This window comes from Triticum dicoccoides, chromosome 3A, assembly GCF_002162155.2.
Source record: "Triticum dicoccoides isolate Atlit2015 ecotype Zavitan chromosome 3A, WEW_v2.0, whole genome shotgun sequence".
NCBI lineage: Eukaryota > Viridiplantae > Streptophyta > Magnoliopsida > Poales > Poaceae > Triticum > Triticum dicoccoides.
The window spans coordinates 727,782,021-727,801,285 of NC_041384.1; the positions used below are offsets into that span (position 1 = coordinate 727,782,021).

At 45.8% G+C, this 19,265-nt stretch overlaps 2 protein-coding genes and 1 pseudogene across 2 annotated transcripts; all 3 read right to left on the bottom strand.

The window, feature by feature from the left end:
* Positions 1 to 6,923: 6,923 nt before the first annotated feature.
* LOC119273520 lies at positions 6,924 to 7,607 on the bottom strand (annotated as a pseudogene).
* Positions 7,608 to 10,923: 3,316 nt separating this feature from the next.
* On the bottom strand, positions 10,924 to 11,612 carry LOC119273521 (probable calcium-binding protein CML31). Its single transcript, XM_037554658.1, has one exon. It carries the CDS (start codon positions 11,533 to 11,535, stop codon positions 11,077 to 11,079), a length of 459 nt encoding a protein of 152 aa, XP_037410555.1. The 5' UTR covers positions 11,536 to 11,612; the 3' UTR covers positions 10,924 to 11,076.
* A 5,949-nt stretch (positions 11,613 to 17,561) lies between these two features.
* On the bottom strand, positions 17,562 to 18,358 carry LOC119273522 (probable calcium-binding protein CML31). The gene has a single exon (XM_037554659.1). It carries the CDS (start codon positions 18,261 to 18,263, stop codon positions 17,808 to 17,810), a length of 456 nt encoding a protein of 151 aa, XP_037410556.1. The 5' UTR covers positions 18,264 to 18,358; the 3' UTR covers positions 17,562 to 17,807.
* Between the last annotated feature and the right edge of the window lie 907 nt (positions 18,359 to 19,265).

Genomic DNA, 19,265 nt, shown 5'->3' on the forward strand with positions numbered 1-19,265 from the left:
GGAGGCAATGCGAATGTTGCTTGAGGAGAACGTGGGTGCAGACAAAGGAGAGTGTGCATGGCCGGAGGTTGAGGACGGCGGCGTCTATGTTGTGTCTGCGTGCTGTGTACTGAATAGTGGGTTGTGCCCTGAACTTTTGATGCACGCTGGTGTGCACTGATCCTTTGTTAGATATTCTGCTGCATAAGATTTCGTGGTGACAGACACTACATCACTACAAACTTGATGTGACACCTTCTCTCCTTGATTTCTCCCAAAAGTTTGACATTATTTGACCCATCAATCATAATCTCATGTTTTAGGGGAAATCCTAATCTCACCTCTGATACTAATATTTGACACAGATTCCTTAGAATGGTCATGTTAGCGACTTAACTCCTCTCTTTTTTGTCAGAATCCTTCAGAAGTTGAAGCCGAGCATAAAAGTTTGGAATATTTTTCCTAAAAGCAACCAAGAGATACCCAGGTCCCAGGGCCTGATCAGGTGCAGGTTGTGTCGCTCGGCAGAAAAAAATAGGCAACAGCTTTGGCCTTTTGATTCTCTGGAGTGCTTTGTTTCCGTGGAAATCTGGATAAATCAAAGACAACAACATAGCCTAATTATTTTTCCATTTTTAATGGATATTTTATAAACAAAGAGAACATCTATATATAAATTTAGAAAATATAGTTTTATTGAAACATTCATATTTCTGTTCTTTGGGAAAATCGAACGCACGATGTTCCTATTTATTACCACTGTCCAGCTTTTTCAGTTGTTGGAAATTTTTAATACAGTTTTGCTAAAGCACATTTAGATGTGCCATAAGTATTGCACATCTAAGTCCTATGTCATTGATCTTACGTTGAGATTCGTGTGGATATTTTTTTCTTTTTTCTTTTCCTCTCTATACTTGATTCACTCACTTAGATGTGCAATAATTAGAGCACATCTAGATGTGCCCTATAGACCTATTACATCAGAAGTTTGTATAGGTTAGTTACTCCTCTCCGCAAAGGAAATATCCTCCCGTGTTAAAAAAAAGAAAATATCCTCCCTTCAATACAACAAATAAATTCAATATTCTTCCGCTAAATGAAAAATGTTAGTTTATTATTAGTACATTATTATCATCTATTGAATGTGTAATATTTATAAGTAGTGCATCACTATATTTTTTATTTTAATGTTTATCTATTAACTAGGATGAACATGTATTATCTTTTTAAAAAATATGTGCGTTGCACGTGCATGCTAACTAGTACCTATTATAGGCGCAAATAGTTTATGAATTAACACTAAAGGCACATTCAATGTCGCAGAATTCCTTCCTGCATGGTACAGAATTTTGAATTATTTACAAACATTTCGGAAAACATGACCAGGTTTCTGAAAAACAAATCTGAATAAAATTTGAAATTTCTATACATTTTTTGAAAAACATGAACATTATTGGAAAGTTCCAAGATTTTTAAATAACAGGAACAAAATTTTAAAACTAGATCATTTTCCAATATAACGAGAATTTCCTTGCAAATGTGAACATTCTTTAAAATTCCTCGTTTTTTTGAATTTATGGAAAAAATTTAAAACATCCAGAATTCTTCAATTTGTGACTTTTTCCTAAACGAGTTTTTTTTAAATTCCCCGAGTTTTATGAAATTTTCGAACAAATTTTAAATTATTCGTTTTGATATTTGTGTACAAACTTTGAAAACAATGATATTTTTTTAATTCCCAAAGAATATTCAAACTCCACCAAACGTTCTTGGTATTTGCGAACAAATTTTAAACATGAATAATTTTTTAATTTATGAACAAAATTGGAAAACGAGAACATTTTTTTGAAATATCCGAGCATTTATTTTATTTTGTGAGTATTATTTTATTTCTGAATATTTTTATAAGCAAATTTTTTTAACATATCTGAAGAGAATTTAAAACGGGAACAATTCTTAAATTTGGGACAAATACTTGAAAATACAACATTTTTAAATTTTATGTAGATTTAAAAAAATAAACATGAAGAAAAGGAAAAGGAAAAAAAGAAGAATAAAAAGAAGAAGAAGAAAAATTGAAAAAAAAGGAAAACCAAAATATCAGAAAAGAAACATTAAGGTAAAAACATCGATAAAGGTTCCCAAAAGGTCCCTCAGCGACCGGTTTACTGTAGCAAACTGGTCTATTCCCACCATTTCTTTTCTCTTTTTTCTGTATGTTTTTGTTTCTTTTTGATTTTTCCTTTTTTTGTTTCTTTTTTATTTCTAAAAAATCATGCTTTTAAAAATATGTTCCAAGTTTCAAAAAAATCTTTGCATTTTAATTTTGTTCATTAAATACAAATATTCATAACTTGCATACGGTGTCGAAAATCGTGCAAACCAGCCATGAATGCCTACCATGGGCATGTCCACCAGCGTGCAAAAAATGGCTTCATTTCAAGAATGGCAAGAAATAGACCATATTCAACGGACGATGTCCGAGTGGATAGAATGCGCTGTCTAAGAGCACTTTGTTTTTTGACAACCTTCGAAATGACTCCAAAAATTCTCATGGACTTGTATGAACTTTTTTAAAAACCATGCCAAGTTGTTTGAATTTTCGACAAGTTTTGCATTTTCTAAAGTTTTCTCGGTTAAAAAAGGCCGATAAATGGCTAGACATATCGCAACATGCATATGACGCCTGAAGTGGTTCAAATCTAGCATGGATGCCTATCATGGGCATGACCACCTGCTTGCAAAGGTTCGGGTCATTTGAAGGATGTCCTAAAATACACCATGTTCAATAGAGAGTGTTCGGGTAGGCCAGAAGGGTCTATTTGAAAGCACATTGTTTGGAAATCTGTCAAATGGCCTCAATTTTTTTCCACTAGCTTGTATGATTAACTCAAGGCACCATACCAAGTTGTTTGGATTTTGACATGTTTTGCATTTTCTAGGGTTTTTTTCCGGTGAAAAAAGGCAAATACATGGTCGGACGTGTTGCAACGTGCGTATGGTGTCAGAAGTCGTTCAAATTAGGCATGGATGCCTAACATGGGCATGACCACATGCTTGCAAAAGTTGGGGCCAGTCTTCAGATTTCCGAAAAATACTATGTTCAACATAGAGTGTTTGGGTAGACCAGAAGGGTTCGTTTGGGAGTACCTCGTTTCTCGACATCCCTTAAATGTCCCCAATTTTTTTGATGGCCTTGTATGACCAATTCGAATGTTTTCCCTAATTAGAATGCTTCTGTTATTTGCAATTTCTGTCACTGCCAATGAACATTTTGTTATGTCCTAACCACTTCTTGAAATTTATCAACAATTCTGAATTTAAAATTGTGTATGAAATTTTACAAACTTGATCACTTTTTAAAAAATTCCCAACAATAGATGAAATGTTTTGAACACAAATTGAAACGACATACTTTAAAAAATCAAATTTTTATGAAACAAAAACGTTTCTTAAATTTGTGAATATAAATTCAAAAACGGGAACATGTTTTAGAATTCTAGAATATTTTCTACAACTGTAAATAATATTTGAAAATAAGAACATTTTTTGGTATTGAAACAATATTTCAAGTTTTTGAAGAAATTTCAAACAGAATAATAAATTTCAAAACAGAGAAAAATGAATTGACGAAAATATCAAATAATAATGAAAAAATAGAAAAGGAGAAAAAACGCTTAGACCTTTGCCCAAGTATGGTGGCCTCGCTCCAGTCCGGCGCCTGTTGGGCCTGCCCCAGCATTCGCAGATTTGAAAAAAAACCATCAATTTTGAAATTTTATGTTGATTTTGTAAAAAATTACCTAAAGAAGTTGCAGAAAAAGTTTTAGAAGTCGAAAAAGACTGAGAAATTTCAGAAAAATTCACGAATTTGATTTTTTATTTTAAAAAGTTCACGCATATGATAAAAAGAAAAAAAGAACGAAAAAGAAAAAGAAAAAGAAAAAGAAAAAGAAAAAGAAAAAGAAATAGGAATAGGAATAAAAATAACATAACCCGTTTAAAAAAAAGAAAAACGTAAAGCATCCACCCGGTGGCGCCCTGCTATCCATCACAAATGTGTTGCGTGTCCGACTGGCTAGCGTTGTTGCCCGTTATTCTAAAGACATGTGATTTGTGTAATCAGTAAGTGCATAGAGTGATCCCGGCCGGGATTGTCAATTTTCTGACGTACCAAATTGATCTAAGCGGATTCAGGGTCTGGATTGATCAGAATCCGTGAGTACAAGGTATCAATTTTGGGGATTAAGAGGTTAGGGTTTAATTCCAACTAATCATATGAAATCAAGGTTTAAAACAGACTTTACTCGAGTACTAGTAGTACTCTGGCTGCGCCCGCACTCGCGTGCGTGGGTTCGTAAGCACATTCATTCCGTGTCGACATCCTCCCACTGTTGTTGGATGGAGCCATTGTATTTTGTCAACGGTTTGGGTTTTTAGACACGACGCAGACGCTTATATATACACACACATGTGTATACTCACCTCTATGAATATACGCGCACACCTTACCCCTATGAGTACCTTCGACAGGCTGAGCCGGCATATTGTCTTAAGATTTACGGAGTCACCACAGGCATCTCGTAGTCGACGGGAATGTCTCTTTCACTGAACACGCATCACTGAAAATTCTTAAATAAATCAAAGATAATGCGAGCATCAGGACTTGAACCTTAATGGGCTGAGATACCACAGTCCTCCTAATCATCTAACCACATATTGGTTCGTGTCACAATTTGGTTGGGAGTATTGATGCAACGCGTACTTGCCTCTTGGTTTGTTAAAAAAATCACTTGTCTATGTTCAATAATTATGCATGTTTTCCAATAGAATTGGTTCCGTTAGGAGTTAAGATTTAGATATAAGTTGGCTTCTGTCTCTCCCGTGCTAGTCACGGCAGTAACAAAAAGGCCACATGCTATTTGTCATAACATCCAGATTCACATGCATGGGGAAAATGAACGTGCCATGGTAGAAAAATAATATAATTGCCATGTGATGTAAGAAAACTTGTCTTGGTTAATAAAAAACATTGCAAAAAGAGAAAAATATGTTTTTTGCCATGGTTATGAATTTTTTTTTGCCATGCATGGGACCATAAAAAACTAAAGTTGCCATTGATATGAAAATAAATTTGCCATCTGTATAAAAATAAATTTACCATGTCTTTAAAAATAGATTTGCCATGGTCATGGAAAACAAAAAATTGTGATGGATTTGAATATAAATTTTCCATGGTTGAGTATTTCAATTTTTCATGAGCTATGAAATTAAGTGAACTCTTATTCATGGAACATTTGAATTTATATTCTCTAGCTGATGGAAAAAATGAGAAAAAACAAAAAGTACATTGACATGGGAAATCTTTTAAAAAATACCATGAACATAGTTTGTTGACGTGGCAAAACAATCTCTATTTGATGGCAGACGATCTCTAACATTGCCATGTGTATGAAAAAGGAACAATCTCTAATTCATGGCAAAAGTGATAAAAATGTGGTCATGCAAAATTTAGGATTTTTTTCTATAATTTATTGCAAATCCATAAAGATCGTAGTACATATACAAAGAAGATATAAGTACCATGGAAATTTTGTAGACTGATAGCCATGGCAATTTTGCAATGCAACATAAAAAAAGTGTCATATGATCATGGCCAAAAATGCATACTAATTGGCATGGAAATTTTGCAGAATGTGAAATTGGGTGAAAATTGCGATCAAAATAAGACTAATTGCTATGGCATTTTACATATTATAAATTCTGGTGGAATTTGCCTTCACGAAATAGTGACTAAACCTGTCAAAAAATATAAGGAACCATGGGAAGAAAACATAAAGCTATGTACAGATTGTGAACTTTGCCAACTAAAAACCATGTACTTATGCAAATTTGCCATGGCATTTTGACATGTTACCCGGATGATAGATGAAGCATAAAAATGATTCACCATCACCCACGTGCAGATCAGAGCTAGCTGGAGGACAAGCATTTGGCGGAGCACATCAACCATGTGCGCGCACACAGCTGCGGGCTCAACTTTTTTTGCCACGTCCTACACAAATGCCAAGTTCTATCTCAATTTGCCATGTTCGACATTTACAATAAAATTGTCATGTTCGACTCAACATTTACCAAAGACAACAATAAGTCCAAAATCTAGATTCACTAAAATAGTATTGGAATATGCTAAATGTTCAACAATTTGCCATGTTCTACTCAATTTGCCACATCGACATTTTCAACTAAATTGTCATGTTCTAGTAGGAGTTAGCACAAAAGAGCATCTAGAGATTTATTCAAAGTAGCCACACTTGGGAAAAAAGGACATAGGAGGATTGACGTTGTGTGGGGAGACCTAGTGGACGGGTGGACGACCTCGCCGCCTTCGAGCTCTTCGGGTGCGGGAGAAGGCCGGGGCACTGTGAAGACGCCAGAAAAAACCGGGAGTAGGGGCTTCCACTCGACATTGGCCATGGGCAACCACCGTACCGTCGCAGCTCCCGGCAACGAGCAGAAGGTGTCGTTGGCCAGGGGTAGCCGCTCCTGCCGCCGCATCCGCCTCTCACACTGCTTCAGCCGCCCCTATTGCCACAAGACGTCCTCCGTGGTCCGCGCGCCGATGCCAGAGCATAGCTCCTTGAATTGTCGGTGAAGGGATAAGGTGGTGCTGCGGGGGTGGGGGAGGTTCACTCAGTTGCTTCGATTCGGTATTGAACGACCTCCAGAGGCTGGCCATGACCTAACATGTGCCAAGATTTGTGCTAGCGGATGTAGCGGCCAAAAATTCGTTCTCTGGGACGACCCAAAAATCAGATGTCGGATTTTTAGCATTAGCGTAAATAAATAGTTTGGGCATCTGAATTCGCAAAGAAACCCACAATCCAATTCGAAAAGCACGATCGATGGAGACCAAAGATATTCACATAGATCAATTACTGTCTGTGCATCACCATTACAACTTTGTAGTTTGTACTAGTACCATATAACAATCGAATGAATGAACGAACGAGCGAAGAAGCTATATGCAAGATGGAACTGATGTATCATTGGTTCCAGGCGCGAGGTCCCTAGCTCATCATGATCTTGAACTCGTCGAAGCTCAGCACGCCGTCGCCGTCCAGGTCGAACCGGGCAGGTCATGGCGTGGCACTCGCCGGCGCCCCGCTCAGCGCCGAGCCTACCGAGCATCCGCCCCAGGCTGGCCGGCGTGATGCACCCCTGCCCCTCCATCTCGTACATCCCGAACGCTCCCTCAGCGCCCGGATCCTCAGCTCGTCGTCCTCCTCCAACGCGTCGCCCGCCCAGGACGCCTGCTGCGCCAGCTCGAGGAACTCGGCCTCGCACAGCAGCCCGTCGCCGTCCGCATCCGCCGACGCCACCAGGGCATCGGCCTCCTCCGCCGGCACGTCTTCGCCCAGCGTCGCCCGCATGCACCCCGGAAGCTCCGCCGCCGAGATCCGGCCGTCCGCGTCCCTGTCGAGCGACGCGAACAGCGCCCTCAGCTCGCCCGACGACGCCACCATTCTCGCCGGATGGTTGACGCTAGAGAGGCTCTTAGTAAGAGTTTAGTACTAGTTGATCTTGATTCTGCCTGGGCTTCCTAGATCCTCTGATTGCTATAAAGATTGCGCTGCTGCCATGCATGATCTTGGAGGTGCGGGTGTGCATATATACTCTGGGCGCAACGCATTCCTTGGAAGCTTGCCGGCATGAGGAGAGATGCCGTGGTCGTCATGGACAATGCCGTGTCGCCGGAAGTACCTTTCTACACCCAGGAGCAAATGCTCCTCGTATGAATAGTAAAATTTAAAAACTAGAAAAAATGTTCAAAAAATTCTGAAATTTTTTTATGACATACTTTCACAAATGTTTGATGTGCATGCAAAATTTCATTGCGAAATCACATTGGTGGAAGGCGTGCCAAAAAAAACAAAATCAAAACTCCAAAATGCTTTTGTAAGTAACATTTTCAGAGCATCGATTTTGTTTTTTTTACCACGCCTTCCATCAGTGTGATTTTGCGATAAAATTTTGTAGGCACAACAAACATTTGTGAAGTATGGCACAAAAAAATTTCAGAATTTTTCAAATTGTTTTTGAATTTATTTGATTTTACTGTTCACACCAGGAGCATTTGCTCCTGGGTGTAGAAACTCCACGTCCCCGTGTCGCGGGGTTTGACTGCGGGTTATTCTTCTCGTCTCCGTGGTCAACACATTCCTTGAAAGCTTTCGCGTGGTGTCCGTGTGTCGATTAATTCGAGAAACAAAGAAAAGCACGCGGGGAACTGGCGGCGAAATCTGTTGCTTCGTTCCGGGAGAGGAAAAGCCGGAAGATGAGTGTTTTTTTCCCCCGAAAAGTTGTTTTCCCCTGAAAAGATGTGTGTTGGTTGCGCGTGCGTGCGGTCCGACTTGGCAAAAGGGGTCGGCGTCGGTTGTTGGCGTCGCGTGTAGTCTTCTGGCCCGTCCCCGCATTCGCGTGCGTGGATTCGGAAGCAAATTCATTCCACGTCGGCATCGTGCCACTGCTGTTTTTTTTAACTTTAATACAGACACAAGCGCTCATATACACACGTATACACTCACCGATATGAACGCACACACACACCCTGCCTCTATGAGCATCTATGAAAGACTGAGCCGGCATATCATCTTGAAATTTACGAAGTCACCATAGGCACCTCCTAGTCGACGGGAACGTCTCCTCCCACTGAATGCGCATCGCTGGAAATCCTTAAATAAATCCAGAAATAAATGCGAACACCAGAATTTGAACCCTAATGGGTTGTGATACCACAGTCCCTCGTGCCACTACCGTTGGATGGAGCAATTGTATTTTGTCAACTGTGTCGTTTGGAGCGTTGATGCAACGCGTACACATTTCACTTGCCCCCGTTCAATAATTGTGCATGTTTTATGAGATATGCTTGGTTCCGTTAGGTCATCTCCAAAACGGGTCCTTAAATAGTCCACAACCGTTCAGACGGCATGGTCCGAACGTGGTTAGCCATTGAACACGGGTCTATATCGATCCGTCCATCGGGGCGGACGCATTTTCTGCAAAGTCGAAACAAAAGTGAGAGGCTTTAAGGGAGTCTGAACAGTAGCCATGCAAGACTTCGACACCCCCGGCCACCCAAAACTCATCCCGGACCCCATGCATCTATCCTTTCATTTTTCTCTACATCCGTTTTCTATCTCGCCTCCGCCACCGCTCCACCACTCCAGCAGCCCAGTCACACCCTTGCTGGAACTCGACGACTCCGTCTCCTCCAATGCTACACCCGGGCTCCACGCTCCTTCTTCTCTGCCACAATCATGATTCAATTATTCTCATCAATGATAGAGTGTTGATGCGGGGTAAGAATCATAGAGCATGTAGCAAACGAGGTGTATAGAGATTCACAAGGGCGGAGACTAGGAGTTCTCAGGGATCAGTGGCTAATACTGGACTGATGCTTTGGATTTTTTCTGGAAGCAGACTTTTGCTTGGTGATGTCTTTCCCATGGGTGCTAATGTCTTCTTCGAATTTACCTTCTGTATTTGTAGTTGTGGTTTTGCTCCAGGTCTTGTGTTGGTAGCTTCTAGTGTTGTCGAGTTTAAAACTCTGGTGGTTTGTGTAATATGTTTGTGCTTGCCCTTGTTTGTGGTGTTGGAGACTCTAGGTTCTTCCTCCGCTGAGCTGTTTTTTTTCCAGATGTTTTGCTTCTTCGTTTGAAGATGTTTTTAGCTTTGTTGTATTTGCTGGTGGGAGTTAGTTAGTAAGATAAGAACCAAATTAACTCTTTAATAGAAAATCAGAGAGGAAGGCTGTCTTTTGCTTAAAAAAATGTAAGTTCATTGAATTTGCAATTTGGGCAAGACGGTCTTGTGGAAGGAGGAACGGCCGGACGAAATAAAAGCTGGAGGAAGAAAAAAAAAGATGACGGTTGGATTTTAGTCTACCGGCATAGAAAATTGAGTAGAGGCCCTAAATAATTTTTTGGTAACTTACACATATTTGGTGCCTAAATAGTACCGCAGGGACATTTTCTGTATATTGGGTGCTACGACTCTCAAATGTAAACAATATAACCCGAGTGTGTATCTGGTTACTCCTATATTTTTAATTGAAAAAAAAAACTATTCACATGCAGCCCTCGCTCTAAGTACTTGTCCGATTACGCCCGTACACGCGGTGTTCCCTGCTCAATCCACATGGGCCCATAGGTAGCACCTCCGCCGGGGTGTACCTCGGCCCATCAGTTCGTGCGGGTTTAGTTAAGCCCCGCATGGGCTGTTCCCCAACCAAAACCCTCCAACCACGCGAAAACACGAGGAAACATAATTGTCACCTCACCCGTGGAAACAAACCATGCGGGACCTGCAGGTGAACTCTCGGCAACGGCGAAGTCCAATGTGAACTCGACGGGAGCGGTGACCTGCCAGGAGGGGTTTAACCGAACATGATTGGGTGAGCGAGGGATTGAAGGGATCTAGAGGCTTAATCCCTACACGGATTGGTTGAGGGAGTGGAGATCACCCAATCCGTGGGTGGACTGGATGGCCTAGGGGGTTGGTCCCCTGACTACCTAACAAGGCCTAACAACGTGTTTGGTTGGGGGTAATTAGAGCTGGGGAATCTGAATTGAAGAGGTACGAGACTTTAAATCTATTGTTTGGTTGAAGGGATTGGGAATTCATAAGGGAATAGTCATAGGACTTCCTATCGTGCGCCAAACATATGATTGGGAATAAACGACCCATCTCATGGCTAATCACAATACAACTTCCTACTCTAAACTCTCATTCCCCTTTCCAAATATTGCCAAACGCGTTGTAAAGGGTTTGGAGCCGAGGATGACAAGTCAGCCGCTTCACATTCATGTTTTCCATTCATTTTGGGCATTTGAATTCCTCGAGAAACCCACGATCCAATTCCAAGAGCACCGACAATCGATCGATACCAAAAGTATTCACATAGATCAATTACCTCATCATGACAAATTTTGTACTACTACCATGTAACAATCAAATGAATGAATGAATGAGCGAAGGGGCTATATGCAAGACGGAACGGGTATACGCTTGGGTCTGGGGTCAGGCTAGCTAACTCTAGCTCATCATGATCTTGAACTCATCGAAGCTGAGCACGCCGTCGCCATCGAGGTCGAACCGGCAGATCATGGCGCGGCACTCGCCGGCGCCCCGCTCGGCCCCGAGCCTGCCGAGCATCCGCCCCAGGCTGGCCGGCGTAATGCACCCCTGCCCCTCCATCTCGTACATCCCGAACGCCTCCCTCAGCGCCCGGATCCTCAGCTCGTCGTCCTCCTCCCCCGCGTCGCCCGCCCAGGCCGCCTGCTGCGCCAGCTCGAGGAACTCGGCCTCGCACAGCAGCCCGTCGCCGTCCGCGTCTGCGGACGCCACCAGCGCCTCGGCCTCCTCGACCGGCACGTCCTCGCCCAGCGTCGCCCGCATGCACCCCCGCAGCTCCGCGGCGGAGATCCTGCCGTCCGCGTCCCGGTCCAGTGACAAGAACAGCGCCCTCAGCTCGCCCGTCTTTGTGGCAACCATTCTCGCCGGATGCTTTAGTAGTTGATCTTGACCCTGCCTGTGCTTCCTAGATCCTCTGCTTTGCTATAGAGCTGAAGGTTGCTGCTGCATGATCTTTGAGGTGCGCGTGTGCATATATACTCATGGCGCGACGCGGTCCTTGGAAGCTTCACGGCATGCAGGGCGGGAAGAGAGATGCCCTGGTCGCCGTGGACGTTCATGCCGTGTGGCGGATTGGACAACGGCAGGTTTTCTTTTTCTTCTGGGTGGTCAACCACGGCGGGTCAGTAGTCTTCGAAATGGATGCGTGGGGGCATACGTGACTTGGCGTGACGGCCGAGATGGTTCTCGTGGAGGAGAGAAGCAGGGGAAGGCACGGGGAAAATCTGCTTCGGGGACTGAAAAGTTCGAGGTTGGCTGCGCGTGCGGTCCGACTTGGCAGGGTTGACGTGGGAGTCGTGTGCGTTTGTTTTGCCGGGAAACTGTCCTTCCTTTTCATGCATGTCGCCATCGTGCCGCTGTAGTTGGATGGAGCGCTGACGCAAAAGCAAGGCTCACTCAGCACGGACGTTCGAGTACGGGCTACGGGCTGCCGCTGCTCGCCGATGTCGGTGCGGTGGTGCTGCCCGATGCACACAAGGTGCCTGTTGAATTGTCAAGGAGAGAAAGAGAGGCGGAAGAAAGTTCATGCTGACATGTGAGCCCCCACGAGTCATAACGGTCAACTTAACGGTCCATCGCAATGGAGTTGATTTTTCCGTCACGTCCCCCCTAACAAGCAGGCTCCTCCTGCTGTAAATGCGTTTAAATCGTCTAAACCGGCCACTATCCGTGGTTGTTTTAAAAAAAATTAGGTCTAGCTGGTAGTTTTTGCTCACAATTTTAAAGTAGTAGTTCTGTAAGATCGAGACCTTAAATGTGGTAGTTTTTGTTAAATACTCCAACATGTAAGCATCAGTTTCACCTGTTTCATCTCTTTCATAGATTCATTTTTTCTTGGAAAAAGATGGATTTTTTTACCGTGCATCCGATACAATGTACATGTATCCGCTGTCCACTCGTGCTTTGAGATTTCTGCCATATCACTACACCACAACACTGCAACCCCAACATCCAGATTGGTCGGGAAAACAGCTTCTGCCTACAAACAGTCGCTCTGGAAAAACTATTGCCGATCAACCATGTTTGTTGGGGAAAGTTCAGACGGGAAAAGCTTTTCCCGACCGGCATACCTTTGCCAACCGACTGTTTGATGGCTAACTAAGAATAATTCCCGATCGACTGTCAGTTGATGTTTTTTACCGACCAACTTTCTGTTGGCCCCTTTCCCGACTGATTGCCTGATGGCATTTGTTTTGCTGAGCAACACTCCGACCGCCCTGCCAAGAGCCTTTGCCAACCAACAATCAGACAGTGTGTTCTTTTCCCGACCAACATTACGCCAACATTTTGTTTAGCCAACCACAACTTTAATTAACACATGGTACTAACTGTCACATACATATATTTCTTCTCTTCAAAACATAAAACACAAAACACCATACATCAGCTACACCAAACATTTTTTTATCCCGTTAAAAAGCTGTCACATACATATACTTCAGTCTGTTCTAAACATAGCCACCAAGAAAACATACATAATTTTCACAAAAGGTTCTAAAATAAGACGAAGTTGTACAAAATGAAAGCTAAAATATCCAGTTGACGTGGAGCACTGGCTTCATGGTCCCTTGTGAGTGCAGTCCTTCTGTTTGCTTCCTACAAAAGATAAACAAGTCTCAATTGTAATACAATATCAGAAACTGAATTTCCTTTGTTTTTTATTTAATTTGCAAACATTCCATATGTGAAACAGTCCTTTTTTTTGTTGAGTGAACCACAGGCTGCTAGAAATGATATTATATCTTAAAACATTTACATGTAAATAGTGTTGACTGCTTACACACTAGTCTCTAGAAATAATAGAAGGGCTTAGCTATCCATACCAAAACTGGAAAAAAGATCACCTTAGTCATGCAATCAGAACATGTAACAATTCTAGAGTTTGGTTGCGCTAGGGTTAGGGTTTGAGCCGGCGACCACGGGCGATCACGCCCCGCTGCCGGAACACCCTCGCGTGAGTCGATCGGAGAGCGCCAAGGAGTCTGCCCCTGCTACGCTCCCAAAGTCAAGGTCGTCTACGAGTCTGGGTTGGACTGGGGGTCATTCTTTTGGTCTCGTCTTCGTGATCAACCACGGCATGCAGGTCAGTATTCTCCACAAAATGGATTCGAAGCTTTCGTGTGTTGGCGTCCGTGTGTCGATTAATTCAAGAAACAAATAAAATAACGCGGGGGAAGACGCGGCGAAATCTGTTGCTTCTTTCCGGGACAAGAAAAGCCGGAAAGATGAGTGTTGTTTGCGCGTACTAGTACGTCGATTGGTGTCGCGTGTGTGGAGTGTTACTCTGGCCGGCCCGGCGTTCGGCGTTCGCGTGCGTGGGTTCGTAATCAAATTCATTCCATGTCGGCATCATGCCACTGCTGTCGGATGGAGCAATTGTATTTTGTCAAACTGTTTGGTTGGGAGCGTTGATGCAACGCGTACACATTTCACTTGCCGCCGTTCAATAATTGTGCCTGATTTTCGAGATAGACTTGCTTGGTTTCGTTAGAGCATCTACAAAGCGGACCATCACCCACAACCATTCAGACCTCCCAACGTATTTAGCCATTTAACAACGGTTTGTATCGGTCCGCCGATCGAGCCGGACGCATTTTCTGCAAAGTCAAAACAGACGTGGAAGGCTTTGCGGGAGTCCGAACAGTAGCCATGCAGGACTCTAGCACCCCGGCCACTCAAAACTCATCCCGGACGCCATGCGTCCATCCTCCCATCTTTCTTTACATCTGTTTTCTATGTTGCCTCCGCCGCCGCTCCACCACTCCTGCCGCCCGGTCACACCCTTGCTGGAACTCGACGACTCCATCTCCTCCAATGCTACACCCGAGCTCCATGCCGCTTCTCCTCCGCTGCAATTATGATCCTTTTATTCTCAACAAACTGATATATCACAGGATATCTTCTTGGTCCATTCTGTAGATAATTGAGGAAAATTAAAGGGTGTTGATGCTGGGGCAAGAATCATAGAGAATGTAGCAAATGAGGTGTATAGAGCTTCACAAGGGTGGAGACTAGGACTTCTTAGGGATCAGTGGTTGATGATGTAACGATGCTTTGGAATTTTTCTGGAAGCAGACTTTTGCTTGGTGATGTCTTTCCCATGGATGCTGATGTTCGCTTTGAATTTATCTTCTGTATTTGTAATTGTGGTTTGGCTCTAGGTTTTGTGCTGGTAGCTTCTAATGTTATTGAGTTTAAAACTTTAATGGTTTGTGTAATATGTTTGTATCCGCCCTTGTTTGTGGTGTTGCAGTCTAGGTTCTTCATCTGGTGAGCTGTTTCTTCCCCAGATGTTTTGCCTCTTGCTTTGATGATGTTTTTAGCTTTGTTGTAGTTGCTGGTGGGAGTTAGTTTGTAAGATACGAACCAAATGATTTTTTTGTTGGAACTGCAGCCCTCTAGTTATCTCTTCTCTCACTTGAACGGAGGTGGAAGAAGAAAAATATTGGACATAAGATTTTCTGGCCGGCGCACGAACGCCGCCAAGAGCACGAATGCTCCAATCTTTTTTCTTCCTTAAAATGGCTACATAGCTACACCCGACTCATACAGGCGCACCTAGATCAATACATCAGGGGGTCTTTTATACCCGGCTGCACGCACACACACCAGCACACGCACTGTCCGTCACACGCGGCCACTAACAGCACTAACTAATTAGCTCACGCATGCACCAACTACACGCTCACCGCATCAATCCGGCTTGGCTGCTCCCTCCCCATGCTCCCATCCGTGCTACCATTTCATCCTACATCTGTCTTTTTTCCCTTTTCTTTTCTAATCTAATCATCTCCCCCTTCAGATTTTAAGGAGATGGGGCCGGGCCTTATTTTATTCCAATCAAATAAAACCACGTATGCGGGAGCACGGATGGGCGCACGCTTGAGGAGCAGACAAGTCTCGTCCCCATCGCACCAGCCACTACCTGCATGCACGCTCAGATCCAGCCTCTTCCAACAGCCACATGACCCGCCATGCATGTAGCTAATCAGCCACGGCTGCGCCACTCAACGCGGCCAGTCCAACTGACCTCTACAGCCGCTACTACACACACGACTAAACACAGAGCTATGGCGGCGCGCACGACGCATGCAATGACATGGCTTATTTCTAACATTTTCCTCCTAAGCCATGACCTCGTCATCGTCGGAGTTGTTGCAGCTCCCGTCGTTGTTGTCGTCACGAGCGTGACCCAGCTCGCAGACCCGATCTGGCGCAACGATGCCGGTCGCACCGTGCTTCATCACGACTCCGGCGACACACGCCGAGCTCCTTCTCCGCCGGCGACACACGCCTGGCGTCTCTCGGTGCCCCGCACGTCCCGCGCACACCCGACGAGCCCGACCGCACCGGTGCGTCCCGCACGTCCCGCGCGCACCCGACGCGCCCGACCACACCACACGTCGTGGACTCACCGCGCACCGCCTCTGCGTCCGCCATGGCAGCCGCTAGCGACAAACGCCGGAAGGATGTAGCCGAACTCGAGCACGGACTCGAGCACAACGGCGACATACGCCTCCTCCCAACGTCAATCGCACGCTCGTACGCGCGCCCGTGGTCCCGGCGCGCCCGAGGCCTTCAGTGCGCACCATAACACGCACCGGTCGCGCCCGGCTCGCCGCCACGGCTTATTGCCCTGCACCGCTGCGGCCTCAACTGCAGCGCATCACCTCCATGCTGCCATGCCGCTGTGTGTCGTTCGAGCCGCCACCACGCAGGTCTTCTGCGGCCTCCTCATCGTGCCGCCGCAGCCACCGCGGCCTCCTCGTTGTACCGCGCACCTCCATAGTCCGACACACGGCCCGAAGCTTCAGCGCGCAGCCGCCGGCGAACGCTGCCACCGCCGGCTCGCCTCCGGCAAGGGGACGACACCCAAGATGAACCAGCTCATGATACCATTCGTTGTAACCGCATAGGCGGAGCTATCCAGTTGGAACAAAGAAAAATCGGGGCGTTTTGAGCGCCGGGGCGTTGGTTGCCAGAAAAAGTGCTTCGTCTACCTCCAGTCCTGCGTGAGGGAGAGTGGGAACAACAATTGGTATCAGAGAGGAAGGCTCTCTTTTGCTTAAAAAAATGTAAGTTCATTGAATTTGCAGTTTGGGTAAGTCGGTTTTGTGGAAGGAGGAACGGTCGGACGAAATAAAAGCTGGAGGAAGAAGAAAAAAAGACGACTGTTGGATCTTAGTCTACCGGCATAGAAAATTCAATAGAAGCCCTAAGTAAATTTTTGGTAACTTACACATATTTGGTGCCTAAATAATATAGCAGGGACTTTTTCGGTATATTGGGTGCTATGACTCTCAAATGTAAACCATATAACCCGAGTGTGTATTTGGTTACTCCCAGATTTTAATTGAGAAAAAAACTATTCATATGCAGCCCTCTAAGTCCTTGTCTAATTACACCCATACACGCGGTGTTCCCTGCTCAATCCACACGGGTCCATAGGGAGCACCTCCGCCGGGGCGTACCTCGGCTCATCCGTTCATGCAGGTTCGGTTAAGCATCGCGTGGGCTGTTCCCAACCGAAACCCCTCAATCCACGCAAAAACACGGGGAAACATAATCGTCACCTCACCCATGAAAACAAACCACGCGGGACCAGTAGGTGAACTCTGAGCGACGGCGAAGCCCAATGCGAACTCGGCGGCAACGGCTACCTTCCAGGAGGGGTTTAACCGAACATGATTGGATGAGCGAGGGATTGAGGGGATCTAGAGGTTTAATCCTGACATGGATTGGTTGAAGGAGTGGGGATCACCCAATCTCAGGGTGGATTGGATGCCCTAGGGGGTTGGTCTCCTGACTACCGAACAAGGTCTAAAGGGTTTGGAGCCAAGGATGACAAGTCAGCCCCTTCACATTCATGTTTTCCATTCATTTCGGGCATCTGAATTCCTTAAGAAACCCACAATCCAATTCCTGGAGCACCGATAATCGATCGAGACCAAAGGTATTCACATAGATCAATTACTGTGCATCAACTCCAAGAGTACAAATTTTGGACTACTGCTACTACCACGTAACAATTGAATGAATGAATGAATGAATGAATGAATGAGCAAAGGGGCTATATGCAAGACGAAACTAAACTGGTACTGTATGCTTGGGCCCACGCGCTAGCTAGGTAGCTAGCTCATCATGATCTTGAACTCGTCGAAGCTGAGCACGCCGTCGCCGTCGAGGTCGAACCGGCAGATCATGGCGCGGCACTCGCCGGCGCCCCGCTCGGTGCCGAGCCTGCCGAGCATCCGCCCGAGGCTGGCCGGCGTGATGCACCCCTGCCCCTCCATCTCGTACATCCCGAACGCCTCCCTCAGCGCCCGGGTCCTCTGCTCGTTGTCCTCGTCCTCGGCGCTCGCCCAGGCCGCCTGCTGCGCCAGCTCGAGGAACTCGGCCTCGCACAGCAGCCCGTCGCCGTCCGCGTCCGCCGACGCCACCAGTGCCTCGGCCTCCTCTGCCGGCACGTCCTCGCCCAGCGTTGCCCGCATGCACCCCCGCAGCTCTGCCGCGGAGACCCGGCCGTCGCTGTCCTGGTCCAGCGACGCGAATAGCGCCCTCAGCTCGCCCGACTTTGTCGCAACCATTCTCGCCGGATGATCGATCGATCGGTCGGGCTAACTAACCGGTGAACTAGACGCTTTTTGTCTTTGGTCGATCCTGCCTGTGCTTCCTAGATCCTCTGCTTTGCTGCTGCATGATCTTGTGGGAGCGCGTGTGCATATATACTCGTGGCGCGACGCGATCCTTGGAAGCTTCACGGCAGCATGCAGGGCGGGGGGAGAGATGCGGTGGTCGTCGTCGTGGACGTACATGCCGTGTGGCGGATTGCACAGGAGGTTTTTCTTCTGGGTGGTCAACCACGGCGGGTCAGTAGTCTTCTCCAGGAAATGGATGCGAAGTTTTCGTGGGGGCGTACGTGACTTTGGCGTGACGGCCGAGATGGTTCTCCTGGAGGAGAAAAGCAGGCGAAGGCACGGGGGAAATCTGCTTCGGCGACGGAAAAGTTAGATTTTGGCCCCGCGTTTGGTCCGACTTGGCAGGGTGGACGTCCGAGTCACGCGTGTGTCCTTTGCCGGGAAACTGGTGGCGCCTCCGCGTTGGCGTGCGTGGATTCCTTGCTATTCATGCCATGTCGACATCGTGCCACTGTCGTCGGATGGAAAAGTGGTATTCATCAACGGTTTGCTTGGGAGTGCTGATGCAAAACCAAGGCTCACCCAGCACGTAGCCAGTGGGAGAACTCCGTTTCTACGTGTTTTTCAGTTTCTTTATGATTTGTGTCCTATTCAGTAAGGTGAGGCGGTGACGGCTCGTTGAAGATAGGATAAGATTCTTTCCGCCTAGCTCCCATCTCGGAGATGTTTCTAGCATCGTCGGAGGGCGTGTGGAGGTCTGTCTCCGGCGGATCTCGTAGGAGTCGATTGATGCTTGTCTTCGGTGGATTCGGTCTATGTTCGTGTGTATACTGGTTGGATCCTTCTGATCTAAACTTCTCTTCGTCAGCAGCAGTTGTTGTTATGGCCTTATCACGACGACTTTTTGACTTTGTACTACAAAAAGGTTTGCCAGACTCCGGTGATGGAGGG

Bases quoted from the DNA above. Each gene is read 5' to 3' on its own strand.
- LOC119273521 (XM_037554658.1), bottom strand. From the start codon at position 11,535: ATGGTTGCCACAAAGACGGGCGAGCTGAGGGCGCTGTTCTTGTCACTG.
- LOC119273522 (XM_037554659.1), bottom strand. From the start codon at position 18,263: ATGGTTGCGACAAAGTCGGGCGAGCTGAGGGCGCTATTCGCGTCGCTG.